At 29.2% G+C, this 22511-nt stretch overlaps 1 protein-coding gene and 1 long non-coding RNA gene across 3 annotated transcripts in view; one reads left to right on the top strand and one right to left on the bottom strand.

Annotated features, from left to right (window-relative positions):
- Positions 1–440: 440 nt before the first annotated feature.
- The window catches only part of LOC149058816 (uncharacterized), a 51993-nt gene continuing 29922 nt past the window's right edge, over positions 441–22511 (bottom strand). Inside the window, exon 2 of one of the 2 annotated variants that reach the window (XR_016190108.1) lies at positions 441–2258. This is a non-coding gene — a long non-coding RNA (uncharacterized LOC149058816). The remainder of the gene's footprint in view (positions 2259–22511) is intronic. The other variant, XR_016190109.1, reaches the window with a different exon arrangement.
- LOC149058817 (uncharacterized) lies at positions 16387–21384 on the top strand. Its single transcript, XM_089220046.1, has 11 exons — positions 16387–16833; positions 18076–18144; positions 18525–18716; positions 18838–18912; positions 19052–19180; positions 19287–19475; positions 19684–19884; positions 20031–20191; positions 20352–20517; positions 20686–20843; positions 20962–21384. The coding sequence occupies exons 2-11, from the start codon at positions 18078–18080 to the stop codon at positions 21295–21297; spliced, it is 1674 nt and encodes a 557-aa protein (XP_089076172.1). The 5' UTR covers positions 16387–16833; positions 18076–18077; the 3' UTR covers positions 21298–21384.

Here is a 22511-nt window from a genome sequence, read left to right as displayed (position 1 = left end):
TATAGGACAATATAATTATCCGCATTGATGAAGTATAGTTTTATATACTTATATACATATACCTAATTGCTTTTATGAAAGTCAACTTCATAACGAATATAATCGTCCATCATAAATAAATTTGAAAAACAATTCTTCAACCAATTTTGATGTTATACCTACGTACATTTTTAGTGTATATTACACCTATATTTCAATTAGTGAATTATTGAACATTTCTTATGAAGTCAAATTTATAACTTTAGTTAAGTTTTATATTTTGATGATCACCTATAATAATTTTAGAATTGAATGTTCATATTATTTTTACTGCAAATTGCAATATTTAAATGTACTAGTAAGACGTTCCATAACACGTCATGTCATCTGGAAGAATTGCTAGTGAATCAAACTAAAAAAAAAACCACTTTACCCAACCCTGTTAGGTATTTACATATTTTAGTCTGTATGTATTCCGATCAGTATAAGCTATTGAACAATTATTATTTTTATAAAATGTGGTTTTACACTTTCATGGCATAATATATGCGTTATATATAGTGTGTTAAATATTTTTACATATTATAATAATCATAAAAAATATAAAATAATAAAATAAATAAAATAATAATATATACCTAAGTTATTGTGATTCGTGCTATTGTATTTATTCTAGACATACTATTATAATAAATTATTACGTACTGTGTTCTATGATTTTATTTTAAAATATGAAATTTTGTTATTTCATCAAACAAATAATAAATACCAAAGCACGAATCGCGTGTAATACATAAATAAAACTGTAGTTGAATCGTCATTTATTATGTTAAAATACCTATAGGACACCTATACTTTAGACTCCCATTTGTATACAGGTACAAAAAAGCGTCTGAATTGATTCGTTAATACGTGTGAGTGTAACAATTTAAATTTAAATTATGTTTTCTTATATAGACAAACAATAATAATTAGTATTTTGTATACGATGATTTTATAATTTGTAGATAATAAAATTACTGTGGTTATAAAAATATATCTAATTAATGTTTTTTGAATAGTAGTAGCCATGCATGAACAATAAAAATATTATAATGATGAATATAAAAAAATATTTATGAGCAATAAAAAATAAACAGTGGAAATTAATTGGACAAAATAAAAAACGGCAGAAAATAATAAATTAAAAAAAATAATTAATAATAGGTTGACATTTGATAAAAGTCAGATTTAAGTAGATTTCGGCGATCGCAAAACAATTATATATAGGTACCTCTATAATAATTGCTAACTGCATGGTATATTTAATGGTCTAAACCTTAGATCCATATACGCGTACTTATAACTGGAGGATTTATTTTGATACGATATTTTAATAGTAAAATCCATATAAATCAATATCAATCGTTAGTCGTATAAATATTGTTGCGCTTTTATATAATATTATATTGGTCATATTTTGATGTGTGTTTGCGTGTGTGTAGAATATTGTTTCTCGCCGTGTACATAGACGTATTATTATTATACTGTTTTAATACGTATATTATGTACACAGACATAAAAATAAAAACGCAGTAAACCGATAAACCTGTCCGTTTAAAATACAATAAAAAATATATAAAAAAATTAGTCGTATTGAAATCATTGTACGCAGGATTTATGATAGTAGTAAATATAATAATAATAATAATAATAATAAGTGCATACAACCAATAATAAAAATATATAAAAAAAAAAAAAAATATAGTAATAATCTTAAACGGTACGCTGTAAAGAAAATAATAAAGTCTAGAAATAAAAACACACATACATACACACACCAACTATTATATACGTGGTGGTGATATGTATGTGTAATAATATACTATTATGACGTTATGTATGTATGGTACAAAATGGCTCGTAATAACAACCGTTTAAACACTGATAACGCCGTCGTAAACGGGACATTTTAACAGAGCCGTTTGAACCGGTGATTTTAATTTTTATTGCTCATTGTGCGTGGCTGGTGGCTACATTATACTACTATTACTACTACTACTACTACTACTATTATTATTTTTGTTATTATTATTATTATTATAGTGGGAAAGATGACACCTTCGACTTGCAGCAAATCGGTCGCAATAATGATAGTAATAATAATTTTATTGTTATTATATTTTGATGACGATTTCCGTCGCCGTGTCATCGATGCTGCACTAGTATCCATCGTAAAGCTGCAGTTCTTAAAAATCCATGATTTTATATTATTTCTTCATTCCGGTCCAGTGTAGTCCCTGAAATCACATAAATATAATTATTATTATAGATATCTTACAAGCGCAGTACGCAGACACTAATGTGAGCTATAATGTTAAACTCAACCGATGTTGGGTATAATTTTTTTTTAAATCCATAAATAGGCTACTTATTGTATTTTTTGTTACATAAATACACAATACATAAATTTAATTTAAAAAAAAAACCAATTTTTAATTATATGATCAAAAAAGGCAATTACAAAGACAAATGAAACGTATTATAAATATTAAATACAATTAAATATTGAGTATATTATTTATATATTAGTATAATATATAATTAAATATCAGTAATAATGTAGGGAATATACGAAAAATAATATACAAATCTTACGTCGGAGATGACCCAGTAACTAATTGATTTTGGTGATACACAATATATAATTTAAATATAGATAGAATATTATTAAAATATAGATAATACGCAATGCATTTACATAAAATCTTCGTGCTACCAGTAATATTTATAATATACGAAGGTATATATATATACGTAAATATAAATAGGTATATGTTCAAATTTTGAATTTCAAAACACATAACAAGCCATTAATTGTAGGTAGGTACATAGTTTTCTTAGTTTAATTATCTCGTGCACCTAAACATTATGATACCTACCTATTATAGCTATTCTGTGTAGTAAACATATAACATATTATAGAATAAATAAATAATCTTTCGCACCGAACTGACAGTACATCATATCCTCACAGAATGCCGACAATACACAGAAGCACTCGATCAGCTGACCATGCCAACCACCCTAGACGCAGCCCTCGGTCCAAATGCAGACTCCACACTCCAAATCTTGTCTTTTTTAAGAAAATATAAATTGTACGACTTAATTTAATATTATTATATGTAAAATACCCCCCCCCCCAAAAAAAAAAAAAAAAATGTAATCTATAATGTAACGTTTACGACTAATGGCCGTTGTCGCCGATGTCTTTTGTTCAATAAAAAAAAAAAAAAATAATAATAATCTTTCGATTATCATTGTGAAAATTATCTTCTTTTTTTTAGAGTAATACAATTAAATAATAATAAAGAGTTATATAACGAGAAACGTATAAACTATATATTAATATTAGCTTAAATTTTAATTAGTATCATAATGACGATAAAACGAGAGTCCAATCCTGTCTCCCGGAAGAAGACGAATATGCTTGGTATTGGAAGAACAGGTTCTAACATGTGTCGTATATTGTGTCATCGGATAGTTGATTGCAATCAACGCATGCGGTTTCTTGCTTCGAGGTATGCATCACATATGGTAACAATATGAAATAAATATAATTGTCAAACGAGTAGTAAAAACATAATTTACGACCTTTTTTAATATAAAGAGTTTTTTTCTATTATTTGAAAAATCTTTAATTAAATAAAAAGCTCAGTTCACAAGTATACGTCATTTGTCGTGTCGATCGAATCAAATTGTGATCTTAAGTTAATTTGTTCATATCCTGTAATAACCAAGATTATGCAACCAAGTATATCAATATTTGACTACAGTTCAAATTTTAAACTATGTATTGGTTATCAGTTTATAACCATATAGTAACCACGCGTCCATGCCCATGTGCCATGCACATATATACTATATAGGTACGATATGGCACTATACACGATGTATATATATATATAGTCATATAGATGCTTTAATGTGGTTAATATAGTTATTAATAATACAAGCTAATAAAATAAAAATAAATAAATACACTTATACTAACGATTAACTATACATACAAATTATGTGGTATCCAATTCGGACCGCGGTACCTATGCATATTATACATGTATGAATGTATGATATATATTCGGTGTGCATCGTTGTAAATATTATTATATTATTATACTGAAGCATAGGACTACATGACGATTGATAATACGCACTACATATTATAGTTCCGACCGGACGTCCATTTTTACATGTTGTTTTTTTCTTTCAACACCATTTCGAGTTGGGGCACATCACGACGAGTGTGAAGAAAAAATTTTTTTTATAAGACCTAAGCCATATTGATAATATAATAGTATTCCTTGCATATATTATGATGTAGATGCACCTACACTAGTTCGCGTATTTATTTATCTTCAATTTTTATGTGAATATAGGTAATTTATATATATATAGGGTAAACTATACACATTACAACACTCAATCGGGAATCAATATAATATTATGTAGACACTTATCCATTGTCCGGAATCGAACAGTACCTGCATTATAACTTATAAGTATATGTTCCTCGTAAATTTTTAATATAAACTTAGATTTATCGTAATATATTCGATTAATTCGTTTCGCATAAAATGTACATTGCATACTAGCTATGCAATATGCATATATACTGCACAGTATAACTTCGCTCGAATTTCGTATAAGTACCTGCACCTAATTTATAGGAAAAATATCTTGTATTTAATAAATTATATACGCGTCGTTTTTTTAGTTATATCAAAAATTAATAATATTATTATAATTTTTTTATTCTACCGGATACTTGCGGCCGCGGCTGTATAACGGGTCAAAAATAGAATATTATTATACACCTAATGGCTAATATTATAATATATTCGAAAAGATAATTTTACGTCGTCTATATGTGTATACCTACGCGCATATTACCTACTGTGAATATATTTTACGAATAGGTACGTTTGAACAAACTACTATTATAATATATAGGTATTATATGTGAATATCAGTAGTTTCGTGTATAATATATAATACTATGGACGCACCTATATATATATATATATATATATATAATATATTATAAACAGTACCTATATATTATTATAATACTAGTTTCGTGAAAAACAATAACTTATAATATTTTTATTACGCCGTTCGACAGATATAACACCGTAAACCACTCGGGATAAAAATATTTGGTATGCGGAGAAATGAAAAATTCGAGATATTATTATATTTATAAACACGAGGACCTCTGCCGCGCTGCTGCAGCGGCAATAATAATGGCCGCTATATGGGTCCCGAGTCCCGCCCCGTACGCAGACACCGATGGTAATCCTACACTAGCCGCGGTATAGGTACGTATAATATATGATAATATACTCACGCACACGCACAGCTCCAAAGAAATATATAATAATCAGACTATTGTTGTGTCGTGCACGGCACGTATTGTTATTATTATTATCGGTCCTTTGTGGTCAACTCCCTCCTCCCCAACCAACGCCACATTTTAGACCCCGGACTTGTGTGTACTCGAATTGAATTTAGGTCGACTATTGTATAATATGTACCTATGCGAGCTCTTAAATTACAAACCGTCGGCATATTATCATTTAGATAATATTTATAATTCATGTACAATATACATATACAGCCATATAGATATTTCATGTAAAAACTCTTTCGAATAACTCCACGTATGGGTCCGATTTAAACAATTATTATATTATGGTTACAATATAGTAGGGGGTGAAAAATTTATTTCATTTATATTATGTATTAACTAATAAAATATTTCTAAAGAATATTTGGCGATATTGAAGCTATATCGATACTTATGAAAAAAAGGACGAAGTAGCTGTATATTATCATACCGTTTAAATATATTATGCATGTTGATATTTGGTTTTACCTGCATATTATATGTATAACCTATATAGGTATGAACGTCAAATAGCCTAAATATATTTTGAATACACCATATTTTAATCGTAATCCGTTATTACTGCAAGACACACATATATATATGACAGAAAATTATTTTATGGTCTACGAGTCGCTTAAGAATTTTTTTTTTGCTGAACCTAACCTAACGCAATAGTCATAACATACCTATAACAATGTTAAATTCGCTACAGATAAATTTTGATAAAATGTACATATAGATTTCTATATCATTTTTCTTTACAACAATATGATGTGTATATATAGTATAACACAGTAGCTCCCAACTTCATTTGGCGTAAATATATATACACATGTCGTCATCGTCGTCGTCAACGCTGCGAGGGAAACCATTTCCATTTATATATTATATGCTTAAGGCACGCAGCATAATAGGTATATATATATATATATATATATAAAAAGCAATTTTCATTATTAAACGTAGCAAATAGTAGTGCGCCGCAGTGGTGTAATAATAATAACCGTGACGAGAATTGTGCGTATATATATACAACAGGGCATCACCGGTCCTTGCCCACACATATATACACAGCGGCTGAGCTCGGGGGGAAGGGGTAGAGGTCAGAGAACGACCGGCGTCGGCAGGGTGTTGGCGGTGGCAGCGTGGGAAGGATGGGGACCGTGACTCGTGAGTGGCGGCGGCGCGAGTATACGGCGGCGAGTGGGCGCGAACGGCGGAGGGGGCGCAAACTTTGTTCAATTTCCGACGAGAGCTCTTGGGGGAAAATCCATTGGCCGGGCGCTCGCGCGAGGGATACGAGTTAGAGACCGCACATCAGCGTTAAAACCCAACCCGCCGACGCAGCCTCCACGCGAACCGACGGTGGACCATCTGCGTCCCTCTTCCGCTCGCCATACACCGCGGTCTCTCACCCCGTCTCTGCCCACCCACGCCGACGTGAGCCCTTTGAATTCGTCCCCCGAGAAATACTGCCACGCCGCCGTGCGCACATTTCCCGGTGTAGAGTTTTAGTAAATTAAACCAGCCGCGGGCCCGCTGTGTATATACTTGCGCATTTATATTATAAGAGACGGATTTTAAACGGACGCACGCGACAAACCACAACCACGGGGACACGAAACTCCGCGGAATATTTGATTTTATTATAGCCACGCTGTATATAATATAGTGCTGAATAATGTATGTGGGCTATTATAATAAATTGGTACCTGCATTGCAGCTACTGCAGCACCGTCAAATGGCACACTGCTATAGATAAGTTTCTAGTTATGTATACGTATATACATAAAACGTACTTTGCTGCTGCTGCATGTAAATTCCACCGATCGCGACCTTTTTAGAACTTTTTTCATGTACCTAAATTCCACCGGTAAATTTTTTACCTGTAAAAAAAAATGTAAATTCCATGGATACATATTTTTTACCAAAAAAAAAAAAAAAAAAATGTAAATTCCGCTGGTACCTACGTTTTTTTTTAAACTGAAACAAGAGTATCCAAATCTCAACTGATTAACTATAAGATTAGATTAGCTATACATAATATATTTAGATACTCATATCTTCTTCACCCAATATTGAAATAAAAGATATAATAATCAATAGTGATCAATAGTTAGTATATAAGTAAATTATCTGCGGTCGTTAAGATGAAGTTTAGATAAGTCAGTCAAAAGTTGATAACTGATAAGTAGCTATACTAAAAATAGTTGTAATCTATCAATTTTACCATCTGTGGAGTTTATGTTTTCAGGTCAATACGTATCGGTGGAATTTTCAATCGCCCGCTACTGTCAGCTGGCCGAAAAACTTGCCCTGGACGATTTCGTGCGCGCGGGAGTAGAGGGGGTCAAATAAAACGTCAAGTTAACGCGGTCACCACTCCTGCGGCATATCTCGAACGACCGTGAGCTGCAATTATATTGTAGGTTATTCGCCTTAAGTCTCAACGCTATTATGTACTACCACGTCCGAGGGGTAATATTTTTTGTTGATCAAAAGGTCCTCCAGAGGGATGTATTAATATTATGTCTGGGATTGAAGGGACGGTGCACAACATTTTTTCCTCTTCAAAATTAAGTTTTTTTTTTTTAATGCAAATTATTCACATTAAAATATTTTGCGTTGTTTTTAATTTCAGGACAATAACAGCGTACAAAGTCCTCTGAAAGTTTTTATAATAGCGGTGTGTATATGACATAGGTAGCTTATTCATATATATATTACATCATACCGATATAGTTTATACTTTTGTAGATTGTAATATAGTATATAAAAAGTTTTCCAACTAATGAAATATTTTTATTTTTTCAATAGTTAGACAACGATGGCATATTTTTAACTAAAAATTATACATTTTAATATTATATATGACATATTATATTGTATACCAAATGCAGTACAAACAGAAAACGATTTTATATAGTTATTATTTTGTAATTAGTATAAGTATCTGAATCTGTTTGGTGCTTCGTTAAGTCCTCAGTATTTAATAATATTATATGCCTGGTGGCAAAAATACTTATATTTAATACATATAAATGATAAACACTGTACCTACATTTATTAGTAAATAGTAACATAAAGTGTTTGTATATTATATAAAATATAAGCATAAATACAAAGTAAATATTATAAAACTAGCCATTTGTAATATATGACCTGAACAACTTAGTGATAATAATAATCCTTGAACCTATGTTTTAATATCGAACTAAAGCATTGTGTATATCATTATAAAAATATGAAGAACATTATTACGAACAGCAATCGACTGTAAGATTAGGTACTTAATCAAACAAAAAAACGTTTATTACTATCGGTATTGTTGTGTAGCGCAAAACAGTAAAAGCTATAAAACCTTTATGACGTTTTAAGTTTCAGACTTTATTTCGATACAAATAAGATATACAATTCTTAGAATTAAATATAAGTGGGTACGGATTTCTAACAGATCTAATATAATTTATCTTTGATTGAAAAAAGCAAATAACACTATTTATTAACACGAAAAAAAATTATCACATTTTAGTACTAAAATAGTAATGATTTAAAAATGTCGATCCAATTTCGGTGTCTGAAATATTTCAATTTTTTTTTTCATCAAAATAAAACTTAAACTTTTATAACCACATTATTTTTTAAGGCACTTATTATTAACTCTTTGAAAACTTGGTAAGTAGTCGTAGAGATAACAAACCATTGCACGACGACGAGCGTCACCTGCAGCTGTCAATGAGAGATTTTCAAATATTGTGTGATACCGAAATCGTTGTAAACGAGCTAAATAATAATAATAACAAGGAACACTCACTATATACCTATCCATATATAATGTATATTTATTCAGTTTTTTAATATATATATTTGTATATATTTTTTTATGGTTTCCGAGAGAACGAAACAAAAAACATACAGTTTATACGCGTAGGTATATGTAAACGTATTCCATTATTATGGAGGCCGGTACTGCGCGCTGGACGTATACCTACAATAAATTGTCCAGTAACACGACACTTACGCATATAATAATAAAAGAATATATTATAATATTACGGTCGCACGAAATGTAAACAGCGTTCGTCGTCGGTCCGAAAAGTCGAAAAATCGATTTCGGTCGCACTGCACGCTTGTCCCCGTTGCACCGGGAAATCGGATTTTTGTTTTTTTTTTTTTTTTTAATAACCTTAAAACAGTAATCCTGTCAACGTGAATTTATATCCGTGCGGCCGTCACCAATGCCGCTCGTGTGGGTAACGGCTGTTTTTTTTTTTAAGAAAAAATCTATACACGCACTACACCAATAATAAGCGCGCACAAACGCACACGAGCATATTATACACCTATTATATAATGTAATGTACTCTGGGCCGTTTCCAAATGTGCTTTCTGGTCACATCGTATTGCAGTGGGAAAAATAAAACCTCCGATGCACACATATTTTATAATAATATATTTATATACATTATGGGTATAGCAGTACAACCGCAGCGATGGAGACGAGTGTATAACGCGCACGTTTTTATATAACTATATACATATATGATATATATGATATATATATGATATATATGTATGTATAAGTATGCATAGGTATTGTTCTTCGCAGCGGAGGTCGGCGATTGTATGTAAGACGAGGGACTTTCTTTATAAACGCCTTGTTAATGTACTCAACTTTTGAAAGAATAAAATATTAAGTAGTGTATAAAAATGCACAACTTTATAATTGATGAAACACATTCAAAGTAGATTTGCTTATTACGAGATAATATTTGTATAACTTAATATTAAATACTAAAATGATATTTCTAATTACTTTACATACATATTTAAATCATAGTAGTTTCTAATGTTTTTGTGCTCTCGATTAATTCAAATAATCATTATATAGGAGTTTAATATGGTAAATTATTGAAATTTCTTAGAATATAAGACGGTACAATTTTTTTTAATATTATAGATATTTTAAAGAAATGTCAAAATAGATTATATTGTTAACTAATAATTCTATTTGTAAAATATAAAAGTCAATTAAAATTCTAAATTTTTTTACTGTGGAATTAATAAAAGCGACAGCACAGACACAAAAACATCTCTATACCACAATAACTTACAAATCAGTACTAATTATTATGCACATATATTATAATATGCAACTGCAGCGTTAATGTCGTCGGTCAGTCGAACTGATAATTAGGTGCACTTTAATTATATATTAATACATTCAGTATTAAATCATTTATACACAACCAACACAATAGCATAAACAGGTAAAAATTTCCGTTTCACACGCAGTTCGTAATTCTTATCAATTTTAAAATATTTAAAAAATAATTAAAAATATAATTGTTACAGTAATCGTGGAAATTAACATATTATAGCAACATTATCAAGAAATATACCCTAATCTAAAAATTATTAATGAAACAATAAATTATGAACATTTGAGTAACACGCTCATAACTTAATCAATTATTTTTATATATATAGATTATGATGTCTTATATAGAGAGATGGAAAATGTTTCTGTGCCTATAAATGGAATTTTTGAGACAGAAAGTGTTTACTATATTAATTCTGTTTCACCTCGAAATATGGCTGTAGCTATTTTTTAAAGCTTCTACAGGACTGTAAATCCATTTCAAACATTAATATTTATTGTACACCATAGTAAAACTCACACATTTTACTCGACAATTTATAATTAATGATTATATTATATTATAATCTTAGTTAGCATCTACGATGACGTGTTGAGACCAGGAGCATAGGTCGTGATCAACGTATTCCCGTTGTTTGAAACCAAATTTCGTATAACAAGTACCTACTCACAACCCCATTCTTAATCATAATATCATAGACGCACAATAATATTAAACAGATGTCACGTGCTGTATTGTATAATAAAATAATATAAACAATAAGCATATGTTTAAACCCACACAACGTCTTTGAATAAAAGCTGTACATATTTAGTACGTTATTAAATTGTATATTTTCTGTACACCAGATACAAGTTTATAGCTTAGTTGGTAGGTATACGTATAAACTATTATTAATGTAATTTATTGTAATTAAGTACCTAATTGATCCAAGCGAAATAAATAAATGAAATAAAAATATAATGTATTTTAAATTCTAATACGAAATTAATTGTTTTATTATTTTGATAACATTTGTTACTATAGTATTTAAAATATACTCATGAATATATTTTCTTATTTATAAATTATAAATTAATATATATTTTTTTTTATGTATGCGGAACCCTCTGCAACATAGGTTAGGTTAGGTCCTAACCCAATGGGTGTGGAGTGTTACTACGGTAGTGGCTATTTTTTTAGGTTTTTAAGATAGTAGGATTGTAACACATGTTTATGTATTATGTGTGGCAAGGATATTTGCTAAAAATCCCGGGTGGTCACCCATCCGGATGCTAGTAGAGTATAGCAACTTCAGCCGGTACGTAGGCTCAGTGCGTTTCCGTAGATTGAGCGTAAACGACCACGACTCACCAAGCCACAAAAAATGTGTATAAGTTTACAAATAATAATATTGTCGTCCATCAAGTATTAAGTGGCGCAAATATAATATTATACTATAATACATATATATATAGTTATGGACTATGGTTCATGGTTCTATATAAGTACAACTTTTTCAAAGCCGGTTTTAAGAAACGAGAAGTCGCAATCAAATCACTGCTATCAGAACGACGACGTCGGTATGCGACCAGTCTTCATATAATAATATATATTAATATTATTACTGAAAAAGCCACTCTTTCCCGTCGACTCACCTCGTCGTGTGTTTATAACGAGACAGAGTTGAGATCTGTAGTTATAAGCATAGGTATACGCGTATCCATATGCACGCCTCCACCTGCTATAAGTACAATGCGCAAACTGGCTTTTGCCGACAGACATGTCATTGTAAATAAGAATATTATAAATTGTTATGGCAATAATGTAAAATACTTTCAAAGTCTCATCCCATATAATCATATAACATATTATATATTTTTTTAATACTACCATAAGCTTTTAGTAAAATCACTAAAATCGTGTTTGTCGGAAACATGTTGTAGTTGTATTTATATATACGCGCGATGGTCGATGTAGCGTAAAATATAGCGACCGTCTGCAGATACGGTCCGTGTATAAAGTTGGCCATTAGCTGTTATTATAAAATAACGTCCGAAAACGTCCGCTTCTATTACTTAAAATGGAAATGCGCGTAAAAATATTGGTTTTAACGTATAATTTATGTCTCGGCGACGACCGCGTCCAAGGCTATGTATAATATATAATATATAATGCGTGTCCTGACGCGTTGCATTATTCGCGCGAATGTTTATGGGATGAACACCTCCAAAAATCGTTAAATACATAATTTTTCGTCTCGTTTATACACAATAAACATTTGAATATAGGTACATACCACAGCCAATATATTGTATATTATAAATGAGCATAATATGGGCAATCGTGCTTCAACAAGTAATAATTATCAAAAACAACACTACGACGAGAATGTCTATACTATGTATTATTATTATTAGTATTATAAATAATATGTTCATAGTGATAAAAATGGTTGTTTTTTTACACTATAGTCACAAAGTTAACATTTTGGAAGAAAAATATGATATTTTCCGACTTTCCGTTCACTTGTATTCGTGAATTACGTAAACACGAGATCTCGATCGTTTATAGATCTTTTTATTGCCGAACCAAAAAAAAAAAAATCATATTTTATTAGGTTTAGACATAATATTATAATCGTCGATTACTATATATATAAAAAAATAAAAATAATTTAAGGTTTATGACAAAACAAACGGCAATGCACATATTATAATGTATTAAATAAACTAGAATATAATATGATAAATCGTTAACATCCCTCGTATACAACTATTCATCGTTTATAGTGACATCAACACACATAGACAACGGTGCGGTAGCCCCCCCCCCCCCACGGATTTACGTGCCCGTTGTACGTTTTCGTCGTGATGCGAAAAAATTACACTGCAGGTCGTCATCCATCATATGAGATTTATCTGCAAGATATCGGCGGTTTTTCCGCACGGATATGTGATGCGCAAGTATATCTTGGCATAACCTCTCGCGTGCGCGCACACACACACGTATATATATATATATATATTACCTCGTATGTGGAAAAATATCTTTAAAATAAAATAATGAGAAAAGAGAAAAAAGCGAATCCCCTGTGACACAGCTGCGACGCACGAGCTCGCGATATCTGCAGTACACAATCGACGATTCATTATATACATATAGTATCGTCTTGTACGTATAAACACACACACACACACACACACACACACACACACACACACACACACACACACACACACACACACACACACACACACACACACACACACACACACACACACACACACACACACACACACACACACACACACACACACACACACACACACACACACACACACACACACACACACACACACACACACACACACACACACACACACACACACACACACACACACACACACACACATATTGAGCGCTATCGAATTTTTTTTTGCCAAAACTTCCATTGTGTAAATCACGAGCACACCGCACGCTCGCCCGCACACACATCTATAAATAACGCCGAGTGGTCGTCGTTATATTATATTATTATTATATAGTGTTGTGTAGTATTTGTGCTGCGTGAAAAGGCGCGACGGCCGGCGGCGTTTGCGTGCGGAAAACCTACTGTATATATATGTTATTGTTTATTATACATGTTTACTTATCCGGCGGCAGCCGCCTGCTGGGTCGTGCAGTGTGTATATACGCATAATCCGTTTGCAGCCGATTGTCGCCGGGACCCCGATTTTATTTTCCACCCCTCCGCCACGTCGCCGCACATGCCTATCCACCCCTTCATCACCAGTGAACCTTTTTCGAATTTCCCATCGTCAAACGTACCGTCCCACGCATCGGATCCTCCGTGTATAGGTCATATTATACGCATATATATATTATATATATATATATATATATATATATATATATATATATATATATATATATATATATATATATATATATATATATATATGCCTGCAAAACTCGAGCAGACCACTAGCCGACCGTGGGCCCGTGGCGAGTGTGTATCGGTCGAAACGCGCGTGTTTACCACCTAGTACCTACCATACCACGAGTTGGTAATATATATATTATATTAAATAGATCATAACAATTTATTGTGATTGTATAATACAATAGCTGTAGTTACGTCCAACTGCAGCAGTGCACAAAACGTACACATATATTCTATTAAAAAAACGTGTATAAGAAAATATAGTTGTGACTGAAGCGCATATTGTTAATTATATTTCTGCTGTAGTTACAGTGGCCGCGAAATGCAATACTATATTTATAACACAAGTCCTGCTCGTTATCGATAAACACAGTCAATTTGTACCAGTTTAGATTTACACCCGACCTACCTTATATATATTTTTTTCTAGCATCGACTACAAAGGTTATTAGCTTGCATTTGTTCATTATGCAACACGGACACTGTATAGACTATAGGTATATTTAAATTTTTTTAAGATGAGAAATTATGTTTTGGACTTTGCTGAAGTTTGAGCAATATGTAGTGAATAATTGATTTTTTATCACTAATTTTCATTTGAAAATTTAAAACACGGAGAAAAAATCATTAATTATAGAGATATAAATTATATTGGTGCTCGGAGTGGGGACTAATATATAATATATAAGCTGCTACACGTGTAAAGATTATTTCGACAACCGTTTCTTTCGTACACACACACATATGTATATATATGAAGTGTATTCGTGCAACATCAAATGACGGTCTACAATACAGGTATATATTTAATACAATACATACCTACATACACATATATATATATATATATATATATATATATATATATATATATATATGTAGGTATATATATTATATATAAGTACGAAAAAACATCGCGTATAAGAAATAATTCAGAATTTCCCTCAGGAACAGTAATCGGACTCATGAAAGTAAATCGTCGTCAATGAACGGTGTATATTCTGCAGTAAGATACAACAAGAGGGCGGAAAATAGTATTGCCGACCTTTAACGGAATTGCGAACACTGCAAGTCTGTGATAGTACCTATAGTTCACGGAAAAAAAAAATTACTAAAATATTATAGTTAAATAAAATACAGTAATTATAACTATTTACTAGTTTAAATGACTAAAATGATAAAATTAATACAACTATTTAAAAATAGTTGGTTTTTATAGTAATATTTACTATGTTTTATAGTAATTTAAATGGTAAAATGTTTTAATTAACTAAAACAATATAGTTAAAATAGTTTACTAATATTAATAGTTAAAATAACTATAAAATAAGTAAGTATAATTATTTAATAGGTAAAATAACTAAAATAATATAATTATTGTTACCATATGAATATAGTTGGTTTTTAATTTTTTGTATAGTAATCTCTACTACATTTTATAATAGGTATTATTGAATAGGTAGCTTTTAGCTTAAATGTTTGAACTAACTAAAATAACATAGTTAAAATTAGTATACTATAAAAAATATAAGTATATAATACGTACAATAATATTATGTATAATATAATATAAATAATGTAATTTGATGATAATGGATAACATTATCGGGAACAATTTTCGATTTTCGTATTAAAATATTAAATTCATGTCCCGTACAATTGCATGTTATGTTAAGCAATTAGTGGACTATATATATAGGTATAGTCTATATAATATACTTGAAATGTTCATGGTACACGGAAGACATTGATGGTAAATTCTTACAATTTTAACAATTTCAAACTAACTAATAAGCTGTTGCCTGTTAGTCGGTTAAGAATTTTGATCATTACAATCATTATATTTAATTATAGGCCTATCTACGGCAGTTTTCTTTGAAAATGGACAATTTAGATAATGTTCTCCTAGGTATATATTATTATTTATTATAGTGTTAAGCCTATATAATATTATTATGTTTATGTGGTTGGTCAAATTATATTATTATCGTGTGATGTGAAATACTGAAAAATATCGAAAATCGTTTATTAACAACCGTGGTAGAAACCCAAACCACCATCGACAAAGGACACAAAGCACTCAATGCAACATGCGATTCTGTGAAATTTAATCCAGTGAATATCGTGTCCATTGCAATGAACAACGCTTACAACGGGCTCGAATAGTCGTATGATGCTCATTACTCGATCGTCGATCGACTACGGATCTTAATAAAGTTCAGTTATTCGTTACGATTATGAGATTCGCCAGTTAATGATCAATCTCCGACGGTTATAAAGTTATAAAGTGATTTTATTTATTCAACGCGAAAACAAAAGAGAACAGACATCAAACGGTACGTTTATATATTTATTATTTATAATTTTAAATCAAATTTTTTTTATACACAGTTAAATTTTTACTTTTAATTATTTCAAATTAATCAATTAAATACGTAATAAAAATATACCTATTATTAACCTTAACATACATGGCCATAGCAATGCGTATTTATAAATAATTGAAACATTTGAAATATTTTGAACAAATGAGTAAATAATAAATTATCACCATACTGATTATAAAAATAGGAGGCCCTACAGTACGTTGTTTTAATTACGCAGGATTTTTATAAGTTGCGCCGGAGAAACTAATGTTAAAGAATCGTTTTTATAACCAAGCTGTCCCAGAAAAATATATTAGGAGAACAATTATTAGTAAGATATGAATTTATTTGTAGAATATATTATATTCTCCTCCAATTTGGTGTCTCTTCGAATTATTTTAATGTAGTAGTGAATTCGAATCAAGGTGATCTCCCCTAAGGTATTTTAAATTTGTCTAAATATATGCTAATATCCTAATAATAATAATCCTGTAAAATGTAGAGGGAGACTTATATTAATAAATGGTTTTTATAGGTACTGAATAATAGGTAATAACGAAATTATCCATACACAATATTGTATAATCTGTACTGAAGTACGATATTGCTTATTTTATAATTTGTATGGGGGCTTTAACTTCAAATAAATTATCTTCGTTTAGTATTGGAGTGGAAAAACAAATTTTACGAAAAGTAGTATTTTTTAATATATAAGTACCTACCTAGTTTTATTTAGCTAAATAAAAATAATTTTAATAATAATATAATATACCTAATAATTTTTGTATCAAAACAATATTTATCAATTTTTAGAGTAAAATATACATTTTTAATATAATTTTTTAACATTTTTACGTCATTTTATGCAATTTTTTTTATATATATTTGGATCATCAAGTTCCGCGCCCTAATAATAGATAAATTAATTCTAAAACTAAAATTAACATCACACAATTGGTTCTGTTGAATGTAAATTTGATATTTCGTGTGGGGCAGATAGAAAATAAATGGTGTGCTGACGTTTGACAATCTCTTAATGTCAAATACACTTGTAATGTTGAAATTACTACAGTAGTATTACTACCAATTATGAAATAAATCGTTATAATTGTTAGTCAGCGTGGTTTTTTAAAAAATGTTGTATAATAAAAATATCTAATATATCTATGTTGTGATAATAGTTATTTAGGTACCTATTTATTTTATATATAGACATGGATGATTTTATGAAAAAATGGTTACCTGAAATTGGATTCAAACATTTGATTAATAAATTTGAAGGTAACTCTTTTTTAATTTTTAATTTAAAAGACTCAAGTATAAAATAACTGATTTTTAAATAATTTATAAATACAAGATACCTAATAATATAATATACTAACGGTTTCATTAAATACAATATGGAGTTAGGTATAAGGGCTCAGATTAAAATGTTTAACTATTTAACTTTTGAATCTTGTATTTTTAAAGTATTTAAAATGAATGCCTATTTTTGAACAAAAGAACACTTGAAAAAAATATTTGCATAGACTAATATTCAATAGTTTCAAAATTGAACTTTAATAAACTTGATCAATTATATTTAAATGTTCGAATGATATTTTTTCAACAAATAGTTATTGAATTTGTCATTAAATATGATAATTGGTAATATTTTCCAGACCAAGAAATTGATAAAAAAGCATTATTATTGTTGACTGAATCAATGTTAGTTGAATTAATTCCTATAATGGGACAGAGGGCCAATTTTTTAAGTGAATTGGAAAAACTAAAAAATGGTGAAAAAGAGTCACCATTTACATATGAATTGACAGAATCGATAATGGATATGGAGGTTGTTGTAGATGACATAGGTAATTGCATATTTTTAAGAAAATGCATTTTCATACTAATATAATGTAAAAATAGGTTAGGTTAGGTAAGATACATTGCACATTTTGATTAATTACATACCTATTATATATTATATAATAGATATATCATACAATGTAGCCGGACATTCTAAAAATAATACAACTGATCCTGTTGAGAACGCTAAAAGGAATTCAGGTATAGGTAATATACATTATACCTACATTTATAACAATGTTACTTAAAAAAAAAAAACACCGTATAAATTTATGTATATACACTAACAGTATTAGGTACTTAATGAAATTTTTTATTTATGTGTGTATCGTGTATCTAGATAATTTAAATTCAAACAAAAAAATGAAAAATATTTTTGACAATTTATCCGATAATGAAGGTTCCAATAGTAATAACAGTAGTGATCTAACTGCAGATGAAAATTCAAGCAATGTTAAATCCAGTAAAGGTTATATTGTTTAAATCAATAAAATCATTAATTTTTTTTTTTTAAATACCTAATATATTATAATTTATAAGACAAAAAATTAAAATATTAAATTGTACCTATTTAGATAATTTTATTAAACAAATACTGAAAAAATACCAAGACGGTGTTACAGTACTACAGTATTATACTGCAAATGAGACATTAAACCAAAAAATGAGAAACAGGCTCTGTGGAGTATTGATAAAGGATGCTCTACACAATTCTGAAGGTGGAAATAAAATTAATAAATTTCAATTTTCCAAAATTGCAAAAGGTACCCATTTTTGTCATAAATGGATTAAAAATTATGTTGAAACTAGGTACTTCAGTACATTATGTATATACTATATATATAATTAATGATAATTGATTACTACCCAAGTTGTTTTTTAATAGTACAACCATTAATATTAAAAGTTTAAAACTATACAATAATTTATTTAATTATTTTGATTTTTAAATATTAAATGTTTACTTAATAGGTATAGAAGAGTTATTTCCTTCGGAATCGGAATACATTTATTTTATTCCATATTTTAGAGAAGGCAATAAAGTTAGCCCAAATCGGGGTAAACTGTATGATAAATATTGTAACATAAAAAAAGAAATTAATAAAATTAATGCAGCAACAAAACAAAAAAACTCATGTAACAAAGATGATGCAGTTTTTATAAACGAAGAAGGTTATAATTACTTTTTAATAAATAAAATTTTAATGTAACTTTTAACAAATACTTTTTATAAATTCTCCAAAACTGATAATTTAATATACCTAATTTTTTATAACATTACTAATTTAGTATTTCTAACATAATTCTTAATTAAATAGACATTTTGGATTCAATAAATTGGCTAAAGCACAATATTGAACCTGAAGTAACTTTGTACAAACTGTGGGCAGAAACTGCAAGTTATCGCTTGCAAAAACAAAGTATTGACACAAACACACTTAAATACCCAGCTTTAAAAAATTCAAAAGGTCATATACTTGTAAGTTTATCTACCTATATAAATTGATGCATATTGATATGAGTTAATAATATTAATATTACTATTTACTTTTACACTAAATCCCAATTACATTTAATTTTATTATATTTTAAACATTATATTGAAAATAGTTTAGAACTAGACATATTCACTTTTTTAGATTGATATGGATTTTGATAATTTATATCCGCAAAAAAATCAAAATCTAATACAAAAGTTTGATATTTTTAAAGATAAATTAAAAAATTATCTTAAGAACAGAACATTCAACTTTAATTTAACACAACAAAATTTGGTTAAAACAATTTTATCAGCTGATTATTTAGGCAAGTTTATAAATTTAACTGTATAATAATAACTGCATAAAAAAACTAGGTACCTAATGTAATATACACATATATATTCCACACATGTAATGTTTATACACACAATAATAATAAATACCTAACAATATATTGTATTATCTAATATACTAATATTTAAAATTACTTTAGGAGATGATGACTTAGCTGCCATTCAATTATTACCCTACCTATTTAATCCTGTTAACATTAAAGTACCGAAAAAAACCACTGCCAACAATGTTACAAAATATTCAATGCGAAGACCAACGAAATTGGAACAAGCTAGTTCAGTTATAGTTCACATAACTGTAAGTTCCAAACTATAGAACAATAACTAATATATTAAAAAAATAAAATCTAGCATTTGAATACATTTATACATACCTAGTAGCTATAATAATTGTGTTTATATTTATTTTATTTTAGAATATCAATGATCTTAAAACAACACATGAAGAAAAAGTTAACAGGGCATTTAATTGTGGGCTTACTGTTCAACCATATGTTGCCATTGTGGGTAATCTTGAAGAAATTAACACTTCACTCAGCTACTATACAGTTATTAATGATATATATTATAAACTAGAAACTCCCATCAAAGCCTTAGATATATGTTTTAAATCGTTTCATGCATTCAATTTAGAATATCCTCAAGAGGCTGAACAGGTATGGTGGTTCATTCAGGATTATTTTTTTGAAATAAACAATAATTTAAAAAAAAAATTTATAAGTGTCCAAAGCCTAATTAAGGATTTGCAGTAATTACTACTTAGGTTATATGGAGTTTATATAGGATAATAGTCAATAGTACTCATTTGTTTAACTATGTTTTATATTTTATAGTTTGTTGTTTCTACCTAGTTCAAATATTTTCTTTGTTTTGTGTAAACATACTACATACTTGTATAAATTTATTGAAATAATAAATACATTCAATTAATATTTCAAATTTCTTTTCTAAAATATAACTCTAAAATGATAAGCTGCTTTTTATGTAATTACGAGGCCCAGTGCCTCAATCATTTATTTATACATTTTAATATTTACCATGATTTAAAATCAATTGAAAAATTTAATTGCCCATTAGAGGGTTGTTTACGGATTTTTAATAAAGTTGATACTTATAAAAGACATCTGAAACAGCATGAATTTGATTCTAATCCTAAAATGAATTTAAACAAAACAAATACATTTAATTTGTTTGAACAAATTACTGACCAGCCTGACCATGAAAAATATCTTGATGATGAAAATATTGGTGAAAAAAATAATGGTATCCCTCTGGCTGACGATTTAATAAAAATAAGATCAAATGCTATAAGCATGATCTGTAAGTGGTACAGTGATACAGTTATTCCTAGAAACAAAATTGATGTTTTGATTAATGAGGTTCAAGATTTTATTGATTTAATTATATCAGTTTTTAGTTCTAAAATTAATATATGTATAGATAAATGCATAGATACTAATGTTAAGTGTGAATTATCAGTAATACTTAATGAGATGAAAGTTTTGTCAGATCCCTTTGTTAATATGAAAACCGAGTACATGAGATTTGAAACACTTGAAAAATTAGGGGTATTAATCCATCCTAAAGAAATAGTTATTGGTCACAGATTAGGTGACAAATTAGTAAATGGTAGAGTTTCAGTAGAGCCTACAGATGTTAAAATATGCTTAATTCCACTTCGAGATATACTTAAAAAAAATCTTGAGCACTCAAATTTATTAGATGTAATATTAAAATATACAGAAAACATGAAATCCAGTAAATTAACTTACAACTTTATGCAGTCCCAATTGTGGCAAGAAAAATGTTCAAGCAATTCAAATAAACTTATTTTCCCATTATTTTTATATTATGACGATTTTGAAGTCAATAATCCACTCGGAACGCATGCTGGTTCACAAATGTTAGGAGCAGTATATGTATCCTTAGCATGTTTACCTCCAGAATTAGCTTCATCTTTAGATCA

Source organism: Diuraphis noxia, unplaced genomic scaffold, assembly GCF_037042655.1.
Source record: "Diuraphis noxia isolate RWA-SAM2 unplaced genomic scaffold, SU_Dnox_SAM2 contig0002, whole genome shotgun sequence".
Lineage (NCBI taxonomy): Eukaryota > Metazoa > Arthropoda > Insecta > Hemiptera > Aphididae > Diuraphis > Diuraphis noxia.
The sequence above is the reverse complement of the archived record's forward strand: the minus strand, read 5'-3'. Positions and strand labels throughout refer to the sequence as shown.

What these genes read in the sequence shown, in the direction of transcription:
- LOC149058817 (XM_089220046.1), top strand. Translation starts at nt 18,078, where the DNA reads ATGGATGATTTTATGAAAAAATGGTTACCTGAAATTGGATTCAAACAT. An exon ending in TTTGATTAATAAATTTGAAG is followed by an intron (nt 18,145 to 18,524) that starts GTAACTCTTTTT and finishes AATATTTTCCAG; the next exon opens with ACCAAGAAATTGATAAAAAA. An exon ending in TTTATCAGCTGATTATTTAG is followed by an intron (nt 20,518 to 20,685) that starts GCAAGTTTATAA and finishes AAATTACTTTAG; the next exon opens with GAGATGATGACTTAGCTGCC.